The sequence below is a fragment of the Diabrotica virgifera genome, chromosome 3 (assembly GCF_917563875.1).
Source record: "Diabrotica virgifera virgifera chromosome 3, PGI_DIABVI_V3a".
Lineage (NCBI taxonomy): Eukaryota > Metazoa > Arthropoda > Insecta > Coleoptera > Chrysomelidae > Diabrotica > Diabrotica virgifera.
In genome coordinates, this window is record NC_065445.1 from 118,888,020 (window position 1) to 118,913,082 (window position 25,063).

Consider the following 25,063-nt stretch of genomic DNA (forward strand, 5'->3'; position numbering starts at 1 on the left):
ACCGCGGCGGTTTTAAGTTTACTAGGCGAGGAATGAGACCGCCAGTCAATCGCTCTCATGTGTACGATGCAAACGTCGGCTAACCGCGGCGTCAACCGCTGGCAAACCGCCTACATGAAAACAAGCCCTAAAAGTTTCACAGTATACAGGGTTTGTCATAAGATAGGGATTTTAAATTCATGGTATGAGAAGGGGATGAAATTTTCCAATATTTTGGCAACGTTACAACTATAGAATTTTATAGAGTATATTATGATAAAAAATACTTAGTTAATATATGGTTTTGTTATTTATTTGTTACAAAAGACTGAATATCACAAATAATATAATAAAGATTTTTAGTATCTAAATAATAAAAGTTCGTAATAAACTCCTTTAAAAACTAGGAGTTCCTCTGGATCGAAATAATTTTCGAAAACATAAACAGCGGCACCATTTTCATCTGTCTTGGGATAGCTATTATATATTTTTCCTATCCAATTCATGCCAGCAAAGAACTGTTTTCCAAGATACAGCGAAGAATTGTAACTAGTAGTATGAGATTCCCATCCAGCTCGGACAGGACGAAAATCATCTGAGTCAAAGTATGATTCAAAAAAATAAGGTCTGGCAATCTCCCAGTACAGTTTGTTTATGTAATCATTTTTTCCAACTAGGATCTAAAACAAGAAAAAGTATTACACAAACTTTGTCCAAATAGATTTGTCATAAGAATGTAGCGGCGTCATGTAATTTGTTATTTGTTTGAATATTTCTGTCCAATTATCTCTCCAGTGTATGTTGCTCCTGTTCCAATTATTTCTCTATCCTGCTGGAGATCTTCCTCTGGATCTGTTGCCCGCTACGTTGCCCTCGAATATCATTCGTTCCACTCCTTTTATCTCTAGATATAATATGTCCAAAATATCTTAGTATATTTTGGATGATAGTTGTGAATCTAGTTTGTATGCTAACTTCTTCTAGTATTTAATTTCATAGACTCACATTTCATATGCCATTATATGCTTCTAATCGGCTTTTTTGATGGTCCATGTTTCTGAAGCGTAGGTGGCGATAGGATATATAAAGTTCTAATGAAAGTGTTTCATAGTCATCAATTTCGCCGTTGTACGACTTCGGGGAAATTGATTTCCAAAATAAAAACAAAAACCTTCCAAAGGAGGCATAGCATTAACTAATAGTCAGCGCCGGAACTCTTGATCTAATTGTAAACAGTTTTGTTTTCAAATCTTGAATGGGTTGCATGTGAGAGTTCATTTTAAATGAAGTAAAAGTCAGACTTACTCTCAATCTTTATTATAACTTCCGACGACCGGTTTCGCTCTTTAAACTTTGTAGAGCATCTTCAGGTCAAAGGTAACAAGTTACAAAATGCTACAAATAAAAACCAGAATTAGCACATTGTCTGGTTGTAAAAGATGCTAAAGATCCATATGATCAAGCCAATGTTGAATAACATACATAAAAGTAGCGAAATAGCATACCAATGCACATGCAAGCATTCATGGGGGTAGTGGTACAAAACTTCCCTCAAACGCGACAACATGCGCAGAAGTATGCTATACATAATCATGCAATCATAACGTGTCGTACTTACATTCGGATACAAGGTGCCATCAACTCAGTTTTCATTATCATGATGTTTCTTTTAAAGTTATGTTAACGGGATATGGTGGAATAGACGGGCGATGCAGCAAAGGTGAACAAATCTATGGGAATTAGGAGTTCTTGAGGGTGATGAGATAGTTGGTGCAAGTTAACCAGCAAATCTATGTCTGTTGTTATGTTTGTGTAAATCAAATTAGTGAATGACTTTTTTACAATTTTAATGTGTGTTGATTTTAAAGATTTTATTTTATTTTATTTTATTTTAATTTTATCTATATTTATATGTATATTAAAGAATTCTATTTATTATTAATGTAAGATTGACAACGTTTGGATCGTAAATGTATTGAGTAATTATTGTGTATGTTAGAATTTGATTGTGCAGTTGTAAAATGATTATTTTAAGGTCAAAACCAGATCTGTGACGTGTACTGCTCGTGTGGGACTATTGTTCTAATAAGAGGAGTAGGGTGATCGAAAGCTTATTAATTGTCGTTAAAATGCCATATCGGCAGTCGAATAATAAATAGCAATACAACGTAAAAAGGTGGATTTAAATTAAATTAAAAATTAAAACAGCAATGCAGGCAAACAAAACATTACAATTTAATGGTGGAGAATTGGAATAGAAATTAAATAGAAATATAACTGTATTAGGAAGTAATTGTTTGTGAATAGCAACTATGTTTTAAGTGATATAAGCTATGGATAGATATTAATAAACTATTGAACCAGATAATGGAAATTGGTAGTAAATTATACTTTCTTGGTATACCTACATTGTGCTATAAAATTTGTCAATAAATAAATACTTGCTAGTTATGTAAATTCACCTCACATAGAAACACACAGGACAAACGACGATACAACAAAAAGAGGGATTGTTTAGGTCTGGAGCACTACATTTGATTATTTTACTACATTTATATTTTAATTTCTTAAAATCTTAAAATCAACATTTGATGGTTCTAATAGAGTTAATGTATATTGCTTGTAGTTGTAATATTATATTAAATTCATATTTAGAATCAGCAATACTAACGTGGTTGTATAATGTATTACTTCATGAATATTTAAAACAGAATGTTGGCAACCCTCAACACATGATGAAGAAGAAGAATTAGACAACTAACCTAGCTTGTTCTGACACTTCATACTTCATAATTCCCTCAATAATTTATAAATAAAAAAACACAAAGTTTAAAAAACTGACACCTGAAGAAAGATTTTAAGAAATTAAAATATAAATGTAGTAAAATAATCAAATGTAGTGCTCCAGACCTAAACAATCCCTCTTTTTGTTGTATCGTCGTTTGTCCTGTGTGTTTCTATGTGAGGTGAATTTACATAACTAGCAAGTATTTATTTATTGACAAATTTTATAGCACAATGTAGGTATACCAAGAAAGTATAATTTACTACCAATTTCCATTATCTGGTTCAATAGTTTATTAATATCTATCCATAGCTTATATCACTTAAAACATAGTTGCTATTCACAAACAATTACTTCCTAATACAGTTATATTTCTATTTAATTTCTATTCCAATTCTCCACCATTAAATTGTAATGTTTTGTTTGCCTGCATTGCTGTTTTAATTTTTAATTTAATTTAAATCCACCTTTTTACGTTGTATTGCTATTTATTATTTGACTGCCGATATGGCATTTTAACGACAATTAATAAGCTTTCGATCACCCTACTCCTCTTATTAGAACAATAGTCCCACACGAGCAGTACACGTCACAGATCTGGTTTTGACCTTAAAATAATCATTTTACAACTGCACAATCAAATTCTAACATACACAATAATTACTCAATACATTTACGATCCAAACGTTGTCAATCTTACATTAATAATAAATAGAATTCTTTAATATACATATAAATATAGATAAAATTAAAATAAAATAAAATAAAATAAAATCTTTAAAATCAACACACATTAAAATTGTAAAAAAGTCATTCACTAATTTGATTTACACAAACATAACAACAGACATAGATTTGCTGGTTAACTTGCACCAACTATCTCATCACCCTCAAGAACTCCTAATTCCCATAGATTTGTTCACCTTTGCTGCATCGCCCGTCTATTCCACCATATCCCGTTAACATAACTTTAAAAGAAACATCATGATAATGAAAACTGAGTTGATGGCACCTTGTATCCGAATGTAAGTACGACACGTTATGATTGCATGATTATGTATAGCATACTTCTGCGCATGTTGTCGCGTTTGAGGGAAGTTTTGTACCACTACCCCCATGAATGCTTGCATGTGCATTGGTATGCTATTTCGCTACTTTTATGTATGTTATTCAACATTGGCTTGATCATATGGATCTTTAGCATCTTTTACAACCAGACAATGTGCTAATTCTGGTTTTTATTTGTAGCATTTTGTAACTTGTTACCTTTGACCTGAAGATGCTCTACAAAGTTTAAAGAGCGAAACCGGTCGTCGGAAGTTATAATAAAGATTGAGAGTAAGTCTGACTTTTACTTCATTTAGTTTTGTTTTCATATTTTTTTGTCTGCGATAAAGTAAAATTCATAATATTATATACAATGACCAAACCAATTCCTGTAAGTACCCTTGTAACGTTGCAAACGTCACATCTTTGATATTTTATTTTTAAATAATTATTTTATTCTATTTTATTTAATATTTCATTAATAATTTTCTTCTATTTGTTTAACCTGTTTTCTTCGTTAAAGACTCGTTGGCGACCTCTTTTATTATCCTCTATTTCCTATCTATCTTTTCATCTAAAATCTAAATCATCGTACGGAACATCTGTCCATCTCCTAATACTTTACGCTGTCATGTCAATGAGAGTGACAATTAGTAGTGGAGGGGAAAAATTTATTTATTTAAAGGCATGAAATTCGAATATTAGATTTATTTTCCATCAACACGTAATATTCTCTTGGGGTGAGTTTTTCATACAGCTTTTTATAATAATTTCTTATAGTCATTTCTTTCTATGCCTAACCTTCCTTGTCTACGACCACATGGTCAGTTTTAAATACCTATGTCTTTCTAATTTTTATATATGCACGTGTAAATCAAATTTTAACTAGTAGTATCAATCTTAATTCCATTTAATTTACCCTTGCCATCTGCTACTTTTTGAATACTTTTTGGCAATGTAACCTACCTTTCTTCTTGATGTCAAAACTTATACACGTTTTGTATTCTAGTTTTTGGATAAAAACCAACTTTTCTCCCTTCGGGAGTCACCAGCTTCCATCACCAGTGATGCAACTATAAAGACATGACATCTAGACTGCAACGACTACCATCTCCAGCTGCAGGGGCCTAGGGCCGAACATCTGCCCAGGTCTACAAGAAGTCTACAGCGGTACCATCCGTCATCAAGAAATTACCATCGAACCAGATACCACAAGCCATACATAAGTACAATCCAGAATTGTTAGTTCTTGGCAAGAATTTGAATATATTTGTTAATGCATTTAATAAGTCATATTTTTATTATATCTTTATTGAACAATAAACATGATTAGTTAAAAATACTGTTTTGTTTGCTTCCATTCTAAATTTTCAGAGTTCATATCTAAGATTAGGACAAGACGAACATACACCTTGAGAGATTGAGCTAAGCTAGGATGGACGATAGCTATCTAAGTGGTTGAAATATTATTTTCAATTAGCTGGGGTAGTCTATTGTCATATTCGTTTCACCCTTTCAGACTAAGACACTGGTGTCTGACACCGATGACCGTCACCGGTGTTCAATTGCAGCAAAGCCTTGTTGAGCCACTAAAATCAGCCAGACACTCAAAGTGACTCGCCTGTAGTCGTTCATTTAAAACAATGCTTTGCTGCAATTGAACACCGGTGGCAGACACCGGTGTCAGACACCAAGTGTATTAATCTGAAAGGGTACTAAGGCAGACCGAAAACAGCGTTACACTTCTATCGATCTCAATTCATATTGGGTTATACACAAAAATAAAAGTTTCACAGTATGCAGGGTTTGTCATAAGATAGGGATTTTAAATTCATGATATAAGAACGGGATGAAATCTTCCAATATTTTGACAACGTTACAACTATAGAATTTTATAGAGTATATGATAAAAAATACTTAGTTAATATATGGTTTTGTTATTTAATTGTTACAAAAGACTGAATATCACAAATAATATAATAAAGATTTTTAGTATCTAAATAATAGAAGTCCGTAATAAACTCCTTTATAAATTTTGAGTTCCTCTGGATCGAAATAATTTTCGAAAACATAAACAGCGGCACCATTTTCATCTGTCTTAGGATAGCTATTATATATTTTTCCTATCCAATTCACGCCAGAAAAGTACTGTTTTCCAATATACAGCGAAGAATTGTAACTAGTAGTATGAGATTCCCATCCAGCTCGGACAGGACGAAAATCATCTGAGTCAAAGTATGATTCAAAAAATGAAGGTTTGGCAATCTCCCAGTACAGTTTGTTTAAGTAATCATTTTTTCCAACTAGGATCTAAAACAAGAAAAAGTATTACATAAACTTTGTCCAAATAGATTTGTCATAAGGATGTAGTGGCGTCATGTAATTTGATTGACTATTTCTGTCCAATTATCTAGATATATGTCCAAAATATCTCAGTATATTTTGGTTGGTAGTTGTGGTGAATCTAGTTTATAAGATAAGTTCTTCTAATGGTATGTGCAACATTATAAGGTAGACCCACATTGCATATGTCATGTCATTATACGCTTTGAATCGGCTATATTGGTTCTACATCATCTGGACCATCTCAGAGTGGTTGGGGGTAGTTACCCCATACGATAGGGGTTGATGAAGTAAACACTACTCACAGTATATATGCATTTATTCAACTCGGAGTACGACTGTAAAGAGTTGGTGTGCTAATGTACGTTCACCCTCTGGTGTATCTCAATTATCAATGATGATTGATCACGCAATGAAATTAGAATGACTGCCTATGTTTACTGTGTATATAAATAAAAGAGAAAGTGTTGATATTATTTATGCTGAGTTGGCTTTGGCCATGAATTAGGAATATGTAATATAAGATTGCTGACACAACAAGATTGACAACTGGTACACTTGTGTGGAGTAATCTGGGTCACGTAATGTGTATAATAAACAAACGTGTGTTTGTTTACAAAGGACATTTAAATTTTAAAAGAGTGTGTCTTGCTCTTAATTGGATGCTTAATAATGGATGCTGTGAACCCCAATACATCTTTCCCCTCCTGGCAAAATTTTCTGATTTCGGAGAAGGAAGAAAATTTTCAGATAGCACCACCAACTGATTACTGCGTTTTAATCAAAACAAATTAAATATTTATTTCCTATAACTAATAATTAAATACAAAGAAAAAAAATGTACGTTATCAACATTGTTCCCGGTTCACTTGTCACTCACTGTGTTCTCGGATTGTAAGCATAAAATCTATTCTTATGTATTTCCTTGATTTTATTGTTTTCCATTCTGATCTTACAATTAACGTTATTTACCTCTGTTCCCTTCCCTTTTTACCAGTATTAGGTCTTCTATTTTAAAGTGTTGTGGTGTTGCTTTGGGCTTATGCTTTTCTTGCCGCTCTTTTTTGTGCTTTAGTAAGAAGGTTCTAGCTCTCTCGTGTGCATTTTGTAGTTTGTACCGTAACTCATTGTAGTAGGCATCTATATTTTAACATGGTTGAATCTCCTGTGTAAGGTCTGCCGGTAGGTTAACTTTCCTGCCTTATAGCAGTTCAAACGGTGTGTAGCCATGATACGCATTAGGGGTTGTATTGTAGCAGTATGTGAACATTCTGCAACACACATCCTGATTTTCTGTCTTCGTCTATGAAATGCTCTTACGTACTCGTTTAATGTTCTGTGCAGTTTCTCACAACTTCCAATGGACTGTGGATGGTATGCCGTTGAGAAGTTGTGCTCTATTTTTAGTAGCTTTGTTAGTTCCTGCATTACTTCATTTTTATATTCTGTGCCTTGGTCTGTTCTTATTTTTTGTTTCATGAGTCCGTATGTTGGTATAAAATGATCAAAAATTCATCGGGCTATTATCTCTGCCTCTTTATTGCACACTTGTATACTACCGCGTATTTCGTCAGTTCACATAACATTGTGATACAGTATCTATTACCTTCATTACTTTTAGTGAATGGACCTATCGTATCTATGTATACTATGTCCCATGGTTTGGAAGAAGTGTCCAATATAACGAATTCTTCGACATGTGTTCTTTTCGGTTTGTTAATTTGACATTTGTGACATTGTTTAACGTATTTTCTTACGTCTTTTTTCAAATTTTTCTATCTGAATCTTGCTTTTAGCTTCTTTATTAGTCTATTATTTCCTACGTGTCCTCCAAATATCGGGTGATTATGATATTCCTCTATTAATCTACGTTTTTCGTCGTCGTCTTCTATTTTCCTGTTACTTCACATATGTATATCTCTACATTTTTCAATATTTTGTTTCCTTGTTTAATAAATTCATCCATTGTGCACAATTTAAAAATAATATCATTTACGTATATCTTTACTTTACGTACTGCATTCTCTACCGCCAGCTTATCAAGCTGTGCCAATACTTGGTTTAAATCGAAATGATTGAATCCTGTGGCTATGCTCTTGCTGCATTTTATTTTGTTTTTGGCCATAATGCTCAGTCTTGGTGAGATTAGTTCTACTCCAAAGGACAAAATTGATGGTCTATGCGCCTCTAAATTATTTAGTACCTTTCTTACTGTCTGTTTGGTGGTTTCTGGCTGTAGTGCGAGTTCACTTTCTGCCTTCGTTTGCCTTGATTCTTTCTCCTTTTCTCTTGCTTGAGCTCGTGTTATAGCAAGTATGTGGGTATTGTCTATGTATAGGTTCTTTATTTGATGCAATGTTATTCTTGAAAGGCTGTCTGCGTAGTTATTTTTCCCTGTTATGTACTCTATTTCGAAATCGTATTCCTCTAGATCTAATCTGATCCTCGTGAGATTCGAAGTTGGTTCTTTCATTGCAAATAAATGTGTTCGTGGTTTATGATCTGTTTTTACTAAAAATGTTGGTGCTCCATACAGATAACATTTGAAATGATTAATTCCCCAATGGCTCGCTAGTAATTCCTTAATGATTATAGGTTTATTGCATTCTCCTTTACTAAAACTTCTTGATGCGTATGCTATCGGTAGGTTTATTTCGTTGTAATCTTGACTTAAAATTGCAGAACAACTCTCGTTGGATGCGTCTGTCGTTAGGATAAATTGTTTATTGAAATCCGGGTATTTTAAGATTGGTGGTTTCATCAAAGGTGATTTAAGCTTATTGAATGCTTTTTCACATTTCTCTGACCAAAAAAATTCTACTCCTTTTCTCGATAATCTGTTGAGTGGTCTGCATATTTCAGCAAAATTTTGAATAAAACGTCTATAATAGTTACAAAATGCTACGAATCTTTTTGTTTCTTCTGCTGTCTTAGGTATCGGGTATTGTTTAATCGTTGCATATTTCGCTTTGTCTGGTGATACTCCTTCCTGAGAAAGATCATATCCTAAATATGTGACTTCTCTTCTAAAAAATTGACATTTCCCTGGGTTAAGTTTCAAATTGAATTTTCGACATGTCTCGAATGTCTTTTTCAGTTTGTCTAGGTGATGTTTTTCAGATATTCCTATTACTACTATATCGTCCATGTAAAGAAATGCTTTGTCTGGTGTTAATCCTGAAAATGCTATTGACATTATCCTTGAAAAGCTATTCGGGCTTACGTTTAGTCCAAAAGGTAATCTGGTAAATTGAAATTCTCCATTTTCCGTGCTAAACGATGTGTATTTTCTCGATGATTTCTCTAATGGTATTTGGTGAAAACCTGAATTAAGTCTATAACTGAAAACCATTTTGTTCTTCCTAATTGATCTAATATCGAGTCTATTCTTGGTAATGGAAATTTATCTGTGACTATTTTCTTGTTCAGTTGTCTAAAATCTATGCATAACCTCCATGTTTTATTTCCATCTATAGCTTTTTTCGGTACCAGCACTACTGGGCTGTTGTATTCTGATGTAGACGGTTCTATGATTCCTTGGTCTCTTAGTTTTTGTACTTGTCCGTTTAATTCTTCTGTTTGTGCATGCGGTGTCCTATAGTTCTTAATATATACTGGAGTTTGGTCTTTAACTCTCAGTTTCTGTTCGTAGAAGTTGTTACATGTTAGCATGTCATGCCTTAGGGCGAATATATCTGAATATTCTTCGCATAAAGATACTAAGTTATCGCGTATGTATTCTGGAATGTCTAACTTCAGTGATTCCCGTAATTCTTTTTTCCTATCCTTGCTGTCGTTGATCAGTCTATATATGTTGAATAATTTAATGTCTAACGTTTTGATTGCGTTTGCCTCTACTTTTACTGTTTCGTAGGTTGTGTTCAAAATTTTGATGTACGTATTATTACTTGAAATAATTGCTCTCGATATGAATATTCCTGGTTGTATTTCCTGTTGTTCCACTATCCTGTCGTTCTTCAGTGTTTGAAAATTTTTTACGACTCTGTAAATTTCACATCTAGGCGGTATTCTTATCGTGTCATTATCTATATTATCCAAAATGTTCGTACTAATGTAACAATCGTTGTCCTCCTTAATGTGCATTTTAAGGTTAGCGTAGTCTAGTATGCATTGAAAGTTTGAAATAAAGTGTCTCCCAATGATTCCGTCGGTTGGAATGGTAAAGCTAGGTTCAACTAATTGAAAGATATGCTCAAATCGAGTTCCTTTTACTTCTACTGTGGTCTCAACTTCTCCCTTCTCCCCTCAACTTGCAATTCTCCTTTAGTTACTCCTTTTATTTTCGCCTTTGTGTTTGGTTTCACATGTTCCTTCATAAAATCATGTGAATATTTCAGTATTGAAATATCAGCTCCTGTGTCTATGATAAAGGTATTTGTGTTTTCTAGGATTCCTGTTTTCATTCGTACAAAATTCGTTAGGTTTAAGTCGAAGTTGTAAATATTATATTTCACTTCTGACTGTGTACTTCCTTTGTCTCGTTCATTCAAAACCCCAACTGCGGTTTTTCTTGTTCTTCTTGGCTGTCCTCTAACTCTAGTAGCCTTACGTTCCTGTTACGTCCTCCTCTCTGGTTTCCTCTGTATGTTTGGTTGTTAAATTGTCTATATCCTCTGTTCGAATAGTTCCGTTGGTTTTCCGTTGCTTCTCCTTCGTTCCGTTGTCCGAAGTTATTTCTTCTCCCTCTATCGTATTTGTTATGGTATCCTCTTCGGTATTGCTGCTGTCCTCTTCTAACGTATGTTCCTAAAGTTTTCGGAAAAAATTTATATGTATTTTTTAATTGTGAATTAATTTTATTTTATTAACTAAATACAAAAAATTAAGTCTACATATTTAAGGTTTATAATGTATTTTTATAGAACAGAAAGAGGTCCGTGATCTTCGATGGCACGTAAATTTGGTCTTGCATGTGCAATAAGTCTCTGGACTGTTTCTAAATCGATCTCACGAAATTTTTGCAAAATTCTTCGCCTTAGCTGATCTTCATTTTGGGCTTCCCAGCCATTATTATACACCATTCGACTCAAAACAGCCCAAAACTCTTCTATAGGCCTCCCTGAGGCATATTTGGAGGGTTGTCGCGCTTGGGAACAAAATTTAAATCGTTTTAAATTATTTCTAGAAATTGTTCTACTTACAGTCATTCGTGAAACATTATATCTTCGGCCAACATTTCGCAAAGATTTTCCTAATTGGTTCTCCATACTCTGGTACCTCGAGCAGGAGTTAAAACTCTTGGTCTTCCACTTTTGGGCAAATTAAGGCATGGTATACCATTTTCGCACTCTTTTATTGTCTGGTAAATCATTGACACAGAAATATTTTGAGCACTAAAAACTAAACAATAAATACTTTGACGAATATTAAGTTTGTACGACATCTTAACGAACCGTATTTGTCAAAACTGACATTGTTTATATTGTTTAAGTTGTTTACTAATTTTGGTTTCCAATGGCAACTTGATCCAACCCTTCCTAACAATAATAATTTTAAATCTAAAATTTTCCGAAAACTTTAGTGACATACGTTATTTTCATAATTTGTCCTATAATTTAATACTCTTCCCTGTGTGTTCTCTTCTGTCGTATCAATCGATAAAAACTTAGATACTACTTCCTGTGGTGTTGTGAAGTTACCTGCCTCCAGTATTAGCTTAGCTTTATCTGCATTAACGTTTCGTTTCATCGTTGCTACCACTGTTTCCGTCGTATATTTTTTGCTAATTCCAATGGCATTCCTTCTGCTGTGTATGCCACTTTTAACTGTTCTGCTAATTCTTCTACTTCAGATGCGTACACTGCTGCATCTCGATGCCCTTGCCTTTTATTGGCTAACTTGGCTAATACAGTCTTCGGATTATCGCCTCTTAGTTCTTTCTTCAGTGCCTCGGTTATACGTGGAATCGTATCTTCCGTAGTTATTAGGTTTCTAGCCTTATTGGTCAACCTTGTCTTTATTAATGTTACAGCTGTTTCTTCATGTCCTTCTGCTATTTTTCTAAGTAGTTCTAATGCGTCTAAAAATGGTTGAAGTTTACCCGCGCTTCCATCGGACTCGTTGGGCAATACCTTGCTTGTGATATTCAAAAATTCGTTGATTGTCAGAGCCATGTTTAATATTTTTATATTTTGTTTTATGTCGCTTTTTCCATCTTCTATTTCCTCGTCAATTTCTTTCTCTTCTATCTCCTCGTCACTTTTTTCCTCTTCTACTTTCTCGTCGCTTTGTTCTTCTTCTATTTCCTTGTCGATTGGCTGATGTATTGAACTTGAAACTACTGTTCTTAAGTTTACGGCTTGAAATGAGCGTATAACTTTGTCTCTGATTCTTCCAAAATATTTGTTGCACGTCTCTCTTTGTTTGTCTGATAACGTTTCCCAAGTTTTCTTTGTCAAGTGTGTGAATTTGTTATATGATTTAGTTAATTGTGTCGTTACTTCTTCTTGTATATCCTTAGATTTAGGTACTTTCTTCTTCAAGACCCTTCTGCTTTGTCTTATTACTTCTTGCGTAATCACTTTTAAGTAAGCACTTTTTTCCTCTTCTACTTTCTCGTCGCTTTGTTCTTCTTCTATTTCCTTGTCGATTGGCTGATGTATTGAACTTGAAACTACTGTTCTTAAGTTTACGGCTTGAAATGAGCGTATAACTTTGTCTCTGATTCTTCCAAAATATTTGTTGCACGTCTCTCTTTGTTTGTCTGATAACGCTTCCCAAGTTTTCTTTGTCAAGTGTGTGAATTTGTTATATGATTTAGTTAATTGTGTCGTTACTTCTTCTTGTATATCCTTAGATTTAGGTACTTTCTTCTTCAAGACCCTTCTGCTTTGTCTTATTACTTCTTGCGTAATCTCCTCAACTATTTTGACGAAGTCTTCCCAAGTAACTTTGTTGCTACTCATTTATTCATTCCTATTCTTTCCTATTCTTTATTCTTATACTTCGTAACGAAAGCATAAATTCGATAGTCTTACGAGGTATAATAAAATTGTCATATGAATAATATGTCAAAAATAGTAAATGTTATATAGTGACTATATAGTGAATAGTGATTTCTATTGTAATCATTATATCAATCATTATGAATCATCATAAAATCAGTTTGATAGAAATCGGTCATAAACATAAAAATAGGAATCATCATAAAATATTTGGATAACATAGTAAATATATAAAAATCATGAAAAAATGTAAAATACGTCCTATAAGTAGCCATAATATTTGTAAAAAAAATTCCCGATAATAGCAATAAAGGTAATTAAAAATAGGTTACGTTGATAAAAATAGGTAAAAATTAGATTATGTATAACTTAAATTAATGTTATATTATCATTATTACTTATATTATACGAATTACTACTATCATGGAAATACCATAAGAATAAACAATATGGACTTACCACTTTTAAACGTCTGTGTTCGTATCACCAAAGTCCTCGCTGCATGTCCCTTTTCCATACCATGTTCCATCTCCATACCATATTCCATTTTCCATACCATACTCAGCTCCGTCTCGGGCCTGATGTCTCCATCCTTTTTCTACATACACCACTGTTCTAAGGTGGTAGAGGATGAGAACCCTCATCCATAGACGTTTTTCTTTCCATTTCTCGTTCCATATGTTCTCGCCTGGTTTTAGATCGCCATATATTGGTTCTACATCATCTGACCATCTCAAAGTGGTTGGGGGTAGTTACCCCATACGATAGGGGTTGATGAAGTAAACACTACTCACAGTATATATGCATTTATTCAACTCGGAGTACGACTGTAAAGAGTTGGTGTGCTAATGTACGTTCACCCTCTGGTGTATCTCAATTTATTAAATGAAGACGGATCACGCAATGAAAGTAGAATGCCTGCCTATGTTTACTGTGTATATAAATAAAAGAGAAAGTGTTGATATTATTTATGCTGAGTCGGCTTTGGCCATGCATTAGGAATATGTAATATAAGGTTGCTGACACAACAAGATTGACAACTGGTGCACTTGTGTGGAGTAATCTGGGTCACGTAATGTGTATAATAAACAAACGTGTGTTTGTTTACCAAGGACATTTAAATTTTGAAAGAGTGTGTCTTGCTCTTAATTGGATGCTTAATAATGGATGCTGTGAATACCAATACACGGCTTTTTTGATGGTTCATGTTTCTGAAGTGTAGGTGCCGATAGGAAATATTAATGCTCGAACAAGGCGCAACTTTGTGTTTTTTGTAAAGTCAGTGTTCTTTCATATTTTTGTGAGTTTAACTGTTGCCAATCTGGTCATTGTAATGCTTTAAAGAAGCTCGTCTTCGCACTCTCCACTGTTAGTGTAACCACTTTGTAACCTGGCATGTTTCTTATCTCTGCTTGGTTGTTTCTGTTTCTATCGATGATCATTATTTTGGTTTTTTGTAACTTGATTTTCAAACCATAGTCCCTACTCACCGTGCCTAACTTATTCATAATTTGTTCAAGTTCTTCTGGTGAAGACGCCAATATAGCATAACCAGGGCCACTTTATCCATTAGACAATATAGGCAGTTGTCTAGGTTGGCATATTATGAGAGAACGGCAAAAATACTGTACAAAAAATATTAGTATATAAAAATCATGGATCTGGGTTCTGTCATTAAAGAGAATTAAGCTCTTTCAAATTACTTTACCGCAAGGAAGCAAAAAAATTGTGCCCAAATAAAACATAGGTATAAAGAAATAAGAAAGAGAAAAAGAAAAATTTAATTTGACGAGGAGGCCGATGATGAACTAAACTTTTCAGCTAGTCATGAGATGAAAATCTACACATTCTATATTATAATCGACACTCTGATAAGAGACATGAATAGACGTCTGGAATCTTATCGACTTATTTATTAACGTTTTCGTGTTATTAACAGATTTGCCAAAATTAAACAATGAAAAGATTATTACCTAAAGAAGCTGAAAATCTGATACCTACAAAATAAATACGACCAAGATACATCATTCATACATGAATGCATTCACTTAAAGGGTCATTTGGATACCACAATAAAATCACCAATTGACATTATCTTAATATGTAAAGAAGAGTTAGTGCAGTCACTGAAGGTGGATATATATGAGCTATTACCTCCGATTTCGTTGAACCTCCATCCATTTTCATGAAAATTGGTGAGTGGTTAGAGGATATCTCAAGGAACAAGTGTGACATGGTGTCAACTTGCGCTTTTACCCTGGTGGTGGATGCCACCCCTTCTCGAGGGCGAAAATTATTTTATTTAAAATATCTCCAGAATTCGATAGAGGGACAAATTCTAAGCAAAATTTGTTGCATAAAGTTATTAATAAATCAAAACTTTTTGGGTTATTAAGATCAAAAATTTCAACTTTTCATGAGAAAAACGCATGTTCTTAACCAATTTTCCATAACTAACTCAAAAACTATAAGATTTTACAAAAAAGTTATTTATTACCAAAATTGAAGCTAATAAAAAATGAAATAAACTCCTTACTGAAAAAACCTTTTAATGTTAGCTAAAAGTGAGTTATAGGTAATTAAATGTATATTTCTTTACCTAAATCTAAGTGTTCAAGCTTAAATATCGGGAAAGTGATGCATTTTAGAACATAATTTTATTAAACATTTGTCAAAGTACTTAGAAATAGATATCAAATGAGCCCCCGAACAAGTTGATAGCATTAAAATTTATGCACCAAATATTTTTCAAAATTTATCTTAAATTTTTACAAAAAAGTAATTGTGTTTTTTTAATAACTCCGTTAATTTTTGCGATATCAGGTTTGCCTAAAAATCATTTGAAAGTTAATTTTAATCGCTCTTAAACCACGTTGAATTTAATATTTTAAACCCGTTACATTTTTAAAAATAAAAGGTTAAATGGCCCCGGTTACATGGTTCTCGCAGCAAAATTTAAGCTTAAACGTTTCTATCTCGGTTATTTTTTACCCTACAGAAATAATAAAAAGGTAAAATATTTAATAAAAAAACAATTAAAATTTGGTTATATATATATAACTTTACGTGTATTTGGAGTTATTATCAAAAGAAAAGAAAATTACGATAATTTTAAAAATTCAGATATTTTTAAATTATATCTTTTTATATATATTATATACCGGTCAAAATTGTTGAAACCATTACTTATGCTAATATAAAGAAATTCTTCTAAGGATTACTATAAATTTTAATTTTTGTGGAAATGGCGTGTTTTATTTTTCACTTTTTTCTAAAAAGTTCTAAAGAGTTCTCTTATTTTCATCATAACTTGCTTAATTGTGATGCTATTAACTTCTACTGGTAGACTCATTTGATAGGTACTCCGAAGTACTTTGACAAGTGTTTAGCAGGTATATTTTATAAAATACATCGTTTTCCCGTTATTTAAGCTTGGATACTTAGATTTGAGTACTCGTCGAAAAATATATACATTCAATTACTTATAACTCACTTTGAATTAACAGTTTAGTTCTTTAAGTGAGGAGTGTATTCAGCTTTTTATTATATTCAATTTTGGTAATAATAACTTTTTGTTAAAGCTTATAGTTTTTGAGTTATACTTGAAAACAGCCTTAAAAGATGCATTTTCTTACGAAAAAATAAAATCTTTGATCTTTAATAACTCAAAAAGTATTGATTTATATTAATTACTTTATATGACAAATTTTGCTTAGAATTTGTCTCTCTATCGATTTATGGGGGTGGGGGGGGGGTGAATCCACCATGACGGTAAAAGCGCAAGTTGGCATCATGTCACCTTTGTTCCTTGAGGTATCCTCTAACTACTCACCAATTTTCATGAAAATCGATGGAGGTTCAACGAAATCGGAGGTGAAAACCTTCAGTGACTACATTAAGTGGATTGAAAGATATTTTCCCTAATTTTGACATTGCTTTGCACATTTATTTGTGCATCCCAGTTGCCAACGTGTCCGCTGAAAGGTCATTTTCGAAAATGTCAAGAATTAAAAATAATTTCCCATCAAATATGACGCAAGAACGTGTTAACAATTAGTCGATTTTGTCAAGAAAAAAAAATTTAAGTCTTTTTTTGGCCTGACTTTTTTTTAAGTCCCTGATGTGATCGAACTGGAATGGCAATTTTTTTTGTTATAGGTATATAAACATCGTAGATTATATCCATTTTTAGTGTATTCTTATTTAAACAAAAATTTCTGCAATTTTTTTTTCGCAAAAATGGTACATGTTTGAAGGGCGGCTACCAGAGAATTGCCTAGGGCGTCAATTTACCTAAACGCGGCCCTGAGCATAACCGCATATACACAAAATGTGAGTCAAATCAAAGGTGTCAGAAACCCAGTTTGGTTTTAAAAGAGGTTTTAGGACTCGAAAGTACTTATACAAAAATGCAGTGACATGAACAGGGAAGTATTTGTGTGTTTGTCTCAAAGGCATTCGATAAGGTAAAGCACGAAAAAGTTATAAAATTCCTTAAAGATGCAACTACAGTATGCGGCAAAATAAACAGTACTGAGATGAATATTGAAATATTTATGGTTATTTATACAAGGTGTTCCAAAAGTAGCGGAACGGTCGAATATTTCGCGAACTAAACATCGGATTGAAAAACTGAAAAACACGTTTTCAATAATTTTTAAAAATCTATCCAATTACATCAAACACGATCTCCCACTACATCCCTTGGAGGTGGATTGGGGGGCAACTTTAAAATCTTAAATAGAAACTCCCAGTTTTTATTGTAAATTTGAATTTCTTATGTAAAAATAAGTAACGTTTATTCGAGACATTTTTTCGAATTATGGATAGATAATCGGAAAAAACCATTTATCGTGATGCCATAGGTAAATTATAGAAACGGTCTAATATCTCAAAAAATACACTTCCAAATGAAAAACCAAAAAATATGTATTTGGGTGATTCCATTTCAAATCACTCAATTTTGGAGCAAAAAAAATTTTGGATCTCAGATTTGTCTGAAAATTGGTATATAGCTTCTGCGGGACGCAAAAATAAGATATTTAAGGTCAAAAAATCCTTCTTCTTTTTTTCTCAAAATGTTATTTTATGCGATTTTACAGTGATTTGGTGATTATTTAAACAAATTTGCATTTTCTATCGTAAAGTATCAATGGAAAACATAATATTTTAATAGAAGGGACTCAAAATTGTCATTATATGGCATTATAACAAGTTACTTTGATTCAAAACAAGTTTTTGACCAAATTTTATAGTGTAGAAAACGTTAAAATACCGTTTTTTACATTTTTCTCCATTCCCAAAATACATCATAATCGATTTGGATAAAAATTTGCCTACAGATAGCCAAAACATAGGACTTTAAGTAGTGAGAAGGATTTGAATTATATTAGATACAATACCAAAAAAGTTACATGCAATATCATAGTCAAAAATATAGGCGTCTACTGTACTGTGTATAACGAAAATATCGACCTCACGACAAAAATTGTTAAAAAGACATTGTAATAATTGTAAATACGATTTATTCGGAACAATTTCAGTTTCTGCCATTTTTGTCGAAAAGTTAAAAATGGCGGAGATATTGAGCAAAACAGGTTCTCCTTTAAAATCAAGATGGCGGCAAACGTAACGGAGGAATTCATTCGTGATTTTAAATTTAGGCTACTACTGACTCCCATAAAGATTAGAAAAATAAAATTTTGGGCAGCTCGGCATGCAAGGTCAAATGCTATTCCGACTGGACTAATATACTTTTGAGTCTGATATTACTGCATGTAACTTGTTTGGTATTGTAATATAATTCAAATCCTTCTAACCACTTAAAGTCCTATGTTTTGGCTATCTGTGGGCAAATTTTCAGTCAAATCGATGATTTTTTGGGAATGGAGAAAAATGTAAAAAAAACGGTATTTTAACGTTTTCTACATTATAAAATTTGATCAAAACCTTGTTTTGAATCAAAATAACTTGTTATAATGCCATAGAATGACATTTTTGAGTCCCTTCTACTAAAATATTATGTTTTTCATTGATACTTTGCGACATAAAATGCAAATTTGTTTAAATAAACACCAAATCACTGTAAAATCGCATAAAATAACATTTTGAGAAAAAAAGAAGAAGTAGATTTTTTGACCTTAAATATCTTATTTTTACGTCCCGCAGAAGCTATATACCAATTTTCAGACAAATCGGAGATCCAAAATTTTTTGCCTGAGTGATTTGACATGGAATGTACCGTTTAATATTTTTCAAAAACCTATCGAATAACACTAAACATAACCCTCTACCCCACCCCCTAGAGGTGGGGTGGGGGGTGACTTTAAAATCTTAAATAGCAACCTCCATTTTTTATTGCAGATTTTGATTTGTCATGAAAAATTGCAACATTTATTCGAAACATTTTTTAGAATTATTGATAGATATATAATTGGAAAAAGACAATTTATTAGCGCCATCTATCAACCATTCTAAAAAATGTTTCGAATAAATGTTGCTAAATTTTTCATGATGAATCCAAATCTGCAATAAAAAATGGAGGTTGCCATTTAAGATTTTAAAGTTACCCCCACCCAACCTCTAGGGGGTCATGTTTAGCGTTATTCGATAGGTTTTTGAAAAATATTAAATACTTATTTTTTGGTTTTTCATTTGGAAGTGTATTTCTCGAGATATTAGATCGTTTCTATGATTTACCCATGGTATCACGATAAACTGTTTTTTCTGATTATAGCGCCATCTATCCGTAATTCGAAAAAATGTCTCGAATAAAAGTTGCTTACTTTTACATAAGGAATCCAAATCTAAAATAAAAACTCAGAGTTTCTATTTAAGATTCCAAAGTTACCCCTTACTCCACTTCTAGGGAATGGAGTGGGGGATCGTTTTTGATGTTATTGGATAGATTTTTAAAAATTATTTGAAAAAGTATTTTTCTGTTTTTCGATCTGATGTTTAGTTCGCGAAATATTCGACCGGTCCGCTACTTTTGGGACACCCTATATATTTAGTATACATAATATAGCTTTGCAAACATTACTCACGACGAAGTTCCCGTTAAAACAGAAGGTATTTTAGCGATTTTTGAGCGAAGTAAGGGTCTTCGTCATTCACCAATGAAAATAACGATCATGATAATTGTGACATGATAATGGTGATGATAAAAACTTTTAACCAGACAATTGAAATACATTCCGACCAAATTCACTTTGTATTTGAGATTTGGATGCGTACTGTTGTTGACGTTCGGCTTTTCCACATTTTCTGAATTTTATTTTGGTAACGTGCAGGTAACTTTGGCGATACGTTACTAAAATAAAATTCAGAACATTTGGGAAAACCAAACGTCAACACCAGTGCTCATCCAAATTTGAAATCTATCTACCTAATTAGCCTTCTTCGGTCCATCTTTGGACATCATCATAGTCATTAACATCTTAGTAGATGTGTTGTGGTTCATAATTGGGCTTCAGCAGCTCGGACAGTTTGATTGATAATATTTCTCCACTGGTCGCGGTCATCAGTTACATGTATTGCCTCAGTATACTGTTTGTTGAGAAGCTTTTTAGTAATGTCCGCCCATCGCTGTGGAGATCTTCCGCGTTGGCGTTGAGTCTGAGGCCTTCCTTGGACCACCAACCGCTCCATTTTGTGATCACTTCGATGGATATGACCAAAGAACTTTAAAATTCTAGAGTAAACGGTACTGGAGGGACGCTGATTCGGTTTAATTTCATCCAGAACCGAGATATTTGTACGGCGAGCCGTCCATGGAATTCGAAGCAGGCGTCTCCATGTCCACATTTCAAATGCGTCTATATGTCGTCTATCTGATTTTTTGACTGTCCATGTCTCGCATTCATAGTAAAATATGGAAAAGACCAGAGTTGAAACGAGTCTCTTTTTGTTTGTCATAGTATTGTGACGATCACGCCAGACCCCGTTTAGTTCACTCATTGCTGCTCTTGCTAGTTGAATGCGTCTTCTAATTTCGGGTTCACAACTGCCTGTGTTGTTAACTAGAGCTCCAAGATATATCATAGATGAGACTACCTCGCATCCCGCAATAGTTTGGGTTTCAGGAAACTGTTGTTGGCGATCAATAACCATGATTTTGGTTTTGTTGTAGTTAACCATGAGTCCAAATTTAGCACATTCTACCTCGAGTTTTTTTAATAATTCAGTAATTTCTTCTGGAGTAGAGGCTAGAAGTGTAGTGTCGTCTGCGAAACGCAAGTTAGTTATCTTAACACCACCTAGATTTACTCCTCCCTCCCAACCATCCAAGACTCTGCGCATTATGAACTCCGAATAGATGTTAAATAATAAGGGAGATAAAACGCATCCTTGGCGTACTCCCTTCTCCAAAGTGCATTTGTCAGACAGGTATCCGTCCATTCGAATATATGCCAGGTTATCTTGGTACAGTTTGCTAATAAGGTGAGTCAAGTGTTTAGGTACACCCATTGTCGTCAATATGTTCCATAGTTTGTCCCATCTAACATTATCAAAGGCCTTTGTATAATCGACGAAACATATAAATATCGGGATCTGGTATTCTCTGGCTTTTACTCTGATGTTTCTTACATTAGGGATTTGTTCTCTAGTACCTCTGCCCTTTACAAATCCAGCCTGCTCAGGTGCTATTTGCCAACTTATGAAGTTTTCTAGACGCCGTTGCAGTATGTAGAGGATCACCTTACTGGCGTGTGATATTAGAGCTAATAGCCTGTAGTTATTACAATTATTTGTTGAACCTTTCTTATGAAGAGGTATGATTATGGTCTTTCTCCAATCCTCAGGCCAGACGCCTGTGTGCCATAAGATGCTTCAAGACGTCTGCAGTAATGAGATCATATCCTCCTGCTTTGTTTAACTTAAGTCTTTTTAAAGCGAATTCCACCTCGGAAAAAAGTATGTCAGGTTCAGATTCAAAACTAGTGTGGTGTGTCTCTGTTGAAGGAGAATGGAAAGTGGAGGTCTGGCAGTCAGGTACAAACGGGGTGTCCGCTGGCATCTGGTCCGTATTGGCGTATAAAGACTTACAATACGCCCTCCAAACATCAATAACCTTGTCCAAATCCGTCTGTACATTACCTTCATCATCTTTGATAGACCAATATTTCTGCTTGAATTTACGTGTGAGTAGTCTGACTTTATCAAAGAGTTCTTTGGTGTTATTTGTGTCGGCATGTAGTTGAATTTCTCTGCAGATTTTCTCTATAATGTTTGTTTTTGTCTCGTCTACAAGCAGCCTGAATAGCTCTAGATAGCTGTCGGTACTGGTAATTCCTGAGAGGGTTCTCGATTCCAGCAATTTTAAGTTTTCTACGTTATTCAACGAGGTCAAAAGTATCTGCAGACATCCACACTTTTTTTGGTCCGGTTGAGACGGCATTAGACTGTGTCTCGCAGTCAGTCAAGGTCTGTATCAAGGTATTTTTAAAAGATAACCAAATCTTTTCAGAATCATGAGTGACGATAGTTGGTAAAATATTTTCGAATCTTTCATTACATTGGCTTATAAATTGTTGTGTATCTTTTATTTTTGATATCCTCTTGTTTCGGATCCTAGCACATGCCTTGAATTTTTGCTTTAGCGTTGCAAAAAGAAGTTGGTGGTCAGAGCCGCAGTCAGCGCTAGGTCGTGTTTTACATTGGCTAATAGATGTTTTCCAGCGATGTCTAATCATTATGTAATCGATTTGATTTCGGTGTCGTCCGTTAGGTGAGATCCAAGTGTACAATCTTCTGGGGTGGTGCTTATACATACAGTTCATTATTGTCAAGTCATTGTCAACGCAGAACTGGATAAGGCGGTCTCCCCTTGAATTACGTTCACCTATTCCATATCTACCCACAATATTTCGTATATGTTCGTCAGCCATAGTAACTCCGATTTTTGAGTTTAAATCACCCATGATGATAGCGATTTCTTTATTTGGGATATTTTGCAGATATGATTCCAGTTCGTTGAAAAAAGATTCAGTTGTATCATCATCAGCAGTTGAGGTAGGCGCATAGACCTGAATCAAATGAACAATAGAGGGAGATCCATTTAGTTTTAAGGAAATTATACGATCACTGATAGCTTGATATCCCAGTATATAAGGAGAAAGAAAATTTGAAACCCAAAAGCCAACACCATTGATACTTTTGTTAGTGTTGCCGGAAAAGCACATGAAATGTCCCAAATTAGTTATGTAGTGCCCTTCGTTACGGAAGTGAAGTTCAGAGAGCCCGGCCACAGAGATATTGGTTCGTTCCAGTTCCTTCTCCAGAATAGCTTATTTGCCCGGTTGTAAAAGACCACGGACATTCCATGTAGCTATGTTGTATGGTTTGCGATTATTAAGTTTTTGTTTTTCACCAGTAGCACATTTCGCATGTAAAGCCTGATGAGTCACGTCTACATGCCCGGTAACTGATTTCACACATTCCTCCCCGGACGAGAAGATGCGTCGGGTGCGATCCGGATCGCGAAGCTCATCATCCTCGGCCTCACAGCTATTGCTCATATCATGAACTTTCGTGGGTGAAATAAAGGGGTGGTTTCCCGTTGCCTTCCCCTTTGGTTGGGAGTGCTAATAAGGAAATTTGTTTAAACAGGGTTAGTAGGAAAGGACAATGGTATCTACTGTTTGGACTTAGTAGATATACCAAGGCTCGCGTGGGCAGGGTCGCATACCTGAACTGAAGTAGGACTATCACCTATTGGGTTTATAGACGAGTCTCTATAAACTCGAGTCTTTGGACATAAGTCTCGAGTCTTTGGACATAGGCCTCCCCAATCCTTTTCCATTCTTCTCTGTCTACAGTTATCCACCTAGAGCTCACGTGCTTCTTGACATGATCTGCCCATCTCATTTGTGGTCTTCCTCTGCTTCGTTTATATTCCCACGGTCTCCAATTTATGAGAATTTTGTTCCATCGGTCTTCCTTTTGTCTTATAGTGTGTCCGGCAAATCTCCATTTCAACTTTGCAACTTCTTGTCTAACATCCCTAACTTTGGTTTTCTCTCTTATCCACTTGTTTCTCTTTTTATCCAATAGTCTTATGTGCAACATTTGCCTTTCCATTGCTCTTTGCGTTTTTATGATCTTGTCCATGTTTGCTTTTGTAAACATCCAAGTTTGGGAACCGTAAGTGAGAACAGGGAGTATGTATTGATTGTATACCTTGGTCTTAAGATGTTGTGGATATCTTTTGTTTTTAAGAATGTAGCTTAGTTTTCCAAATGCCGCCCATGCCAGTCTAATAGTCCGTTCTTTAACGGTAAAATATTGCAAAACCTCTAGATTTTAAAGAACCGCTTGGATTGACATGAAATTTGGCATACACATAGCTAACAAGTCAAAGAAAAAAAGTGATATTGTGTCGATATGTGCTTTTGCCCTGGGGGTGGTTTTCTCTTGGGGGTGAAAAAATATTCGTCCAAAGAAAGTCAGGAAATCGATAAACTGGCTAATTTTAAGTAACTTTTGTTTTATAGAGTTTTTTCACTAAGTCAATACTTTTCGAGTTATTTGGCAGTGAATATGTTCATTTTTTCAACAAAATAACCACACTTTTAGACGGTTTTTCGCAAATAACTCAAATAGTAAGTATTTTGTCGAAAAAACATTCTTAGCAAAAATATAGCCTGTAAAAATTTTTAAAAAAATGGTGTATATATCATGTCTCTACCAGGCCCGGACTGGGCCGCCGGCCCACCGGCCCGCGGGCCGGTGCGCCTTTTGCTTTCATTCATATTCCATTAAAAATTTAAACGCTGAAATTTTTTTTTTAAACTTTACACAAAGATTCCTTGAAGCAAAGATCAATTAAGCATAGTGTGGTTGCAAAATACACCACGTATCAGGTATCAGGTAATCAAAGTCTAGCACACATAGCTCGAAAAAGGCATCCAGTGTTTTGTGTTAATAGCTTAGATGTGACGCG

At 34.2% G+C, this 25,063-nt stretch overlaps 1 protein-coding gene across 2 annotated transcripts in view; it reads right to left on the reverse strand.

The window, feature by feature from the left end:
- Positions 1-270: 270 nt before the first annotated feature.
- Positions 271-25,063, reverse strand: part of LOC126881266 (uncharacterized) — a 56,655-nt gene continuing 31,862 nt past the window's right edge. The window contains exon 3 of one of the 2 annotated variants that reach the window (XM_050645447.1): positions 271-659. In XM_050645447.1, the coding sequence (XP_050501404.1) occupies positions 339-659 (321 nt within the window). In that variant the 3' untranslated portion in view covers positions 271-338. Of the gene's footprint in view, positions 660-5,732; positions 6,122-25,063 lie in introns of those variants that run through there. The other variant, XM_050645445.1, reaches the window with a different exon arrangement.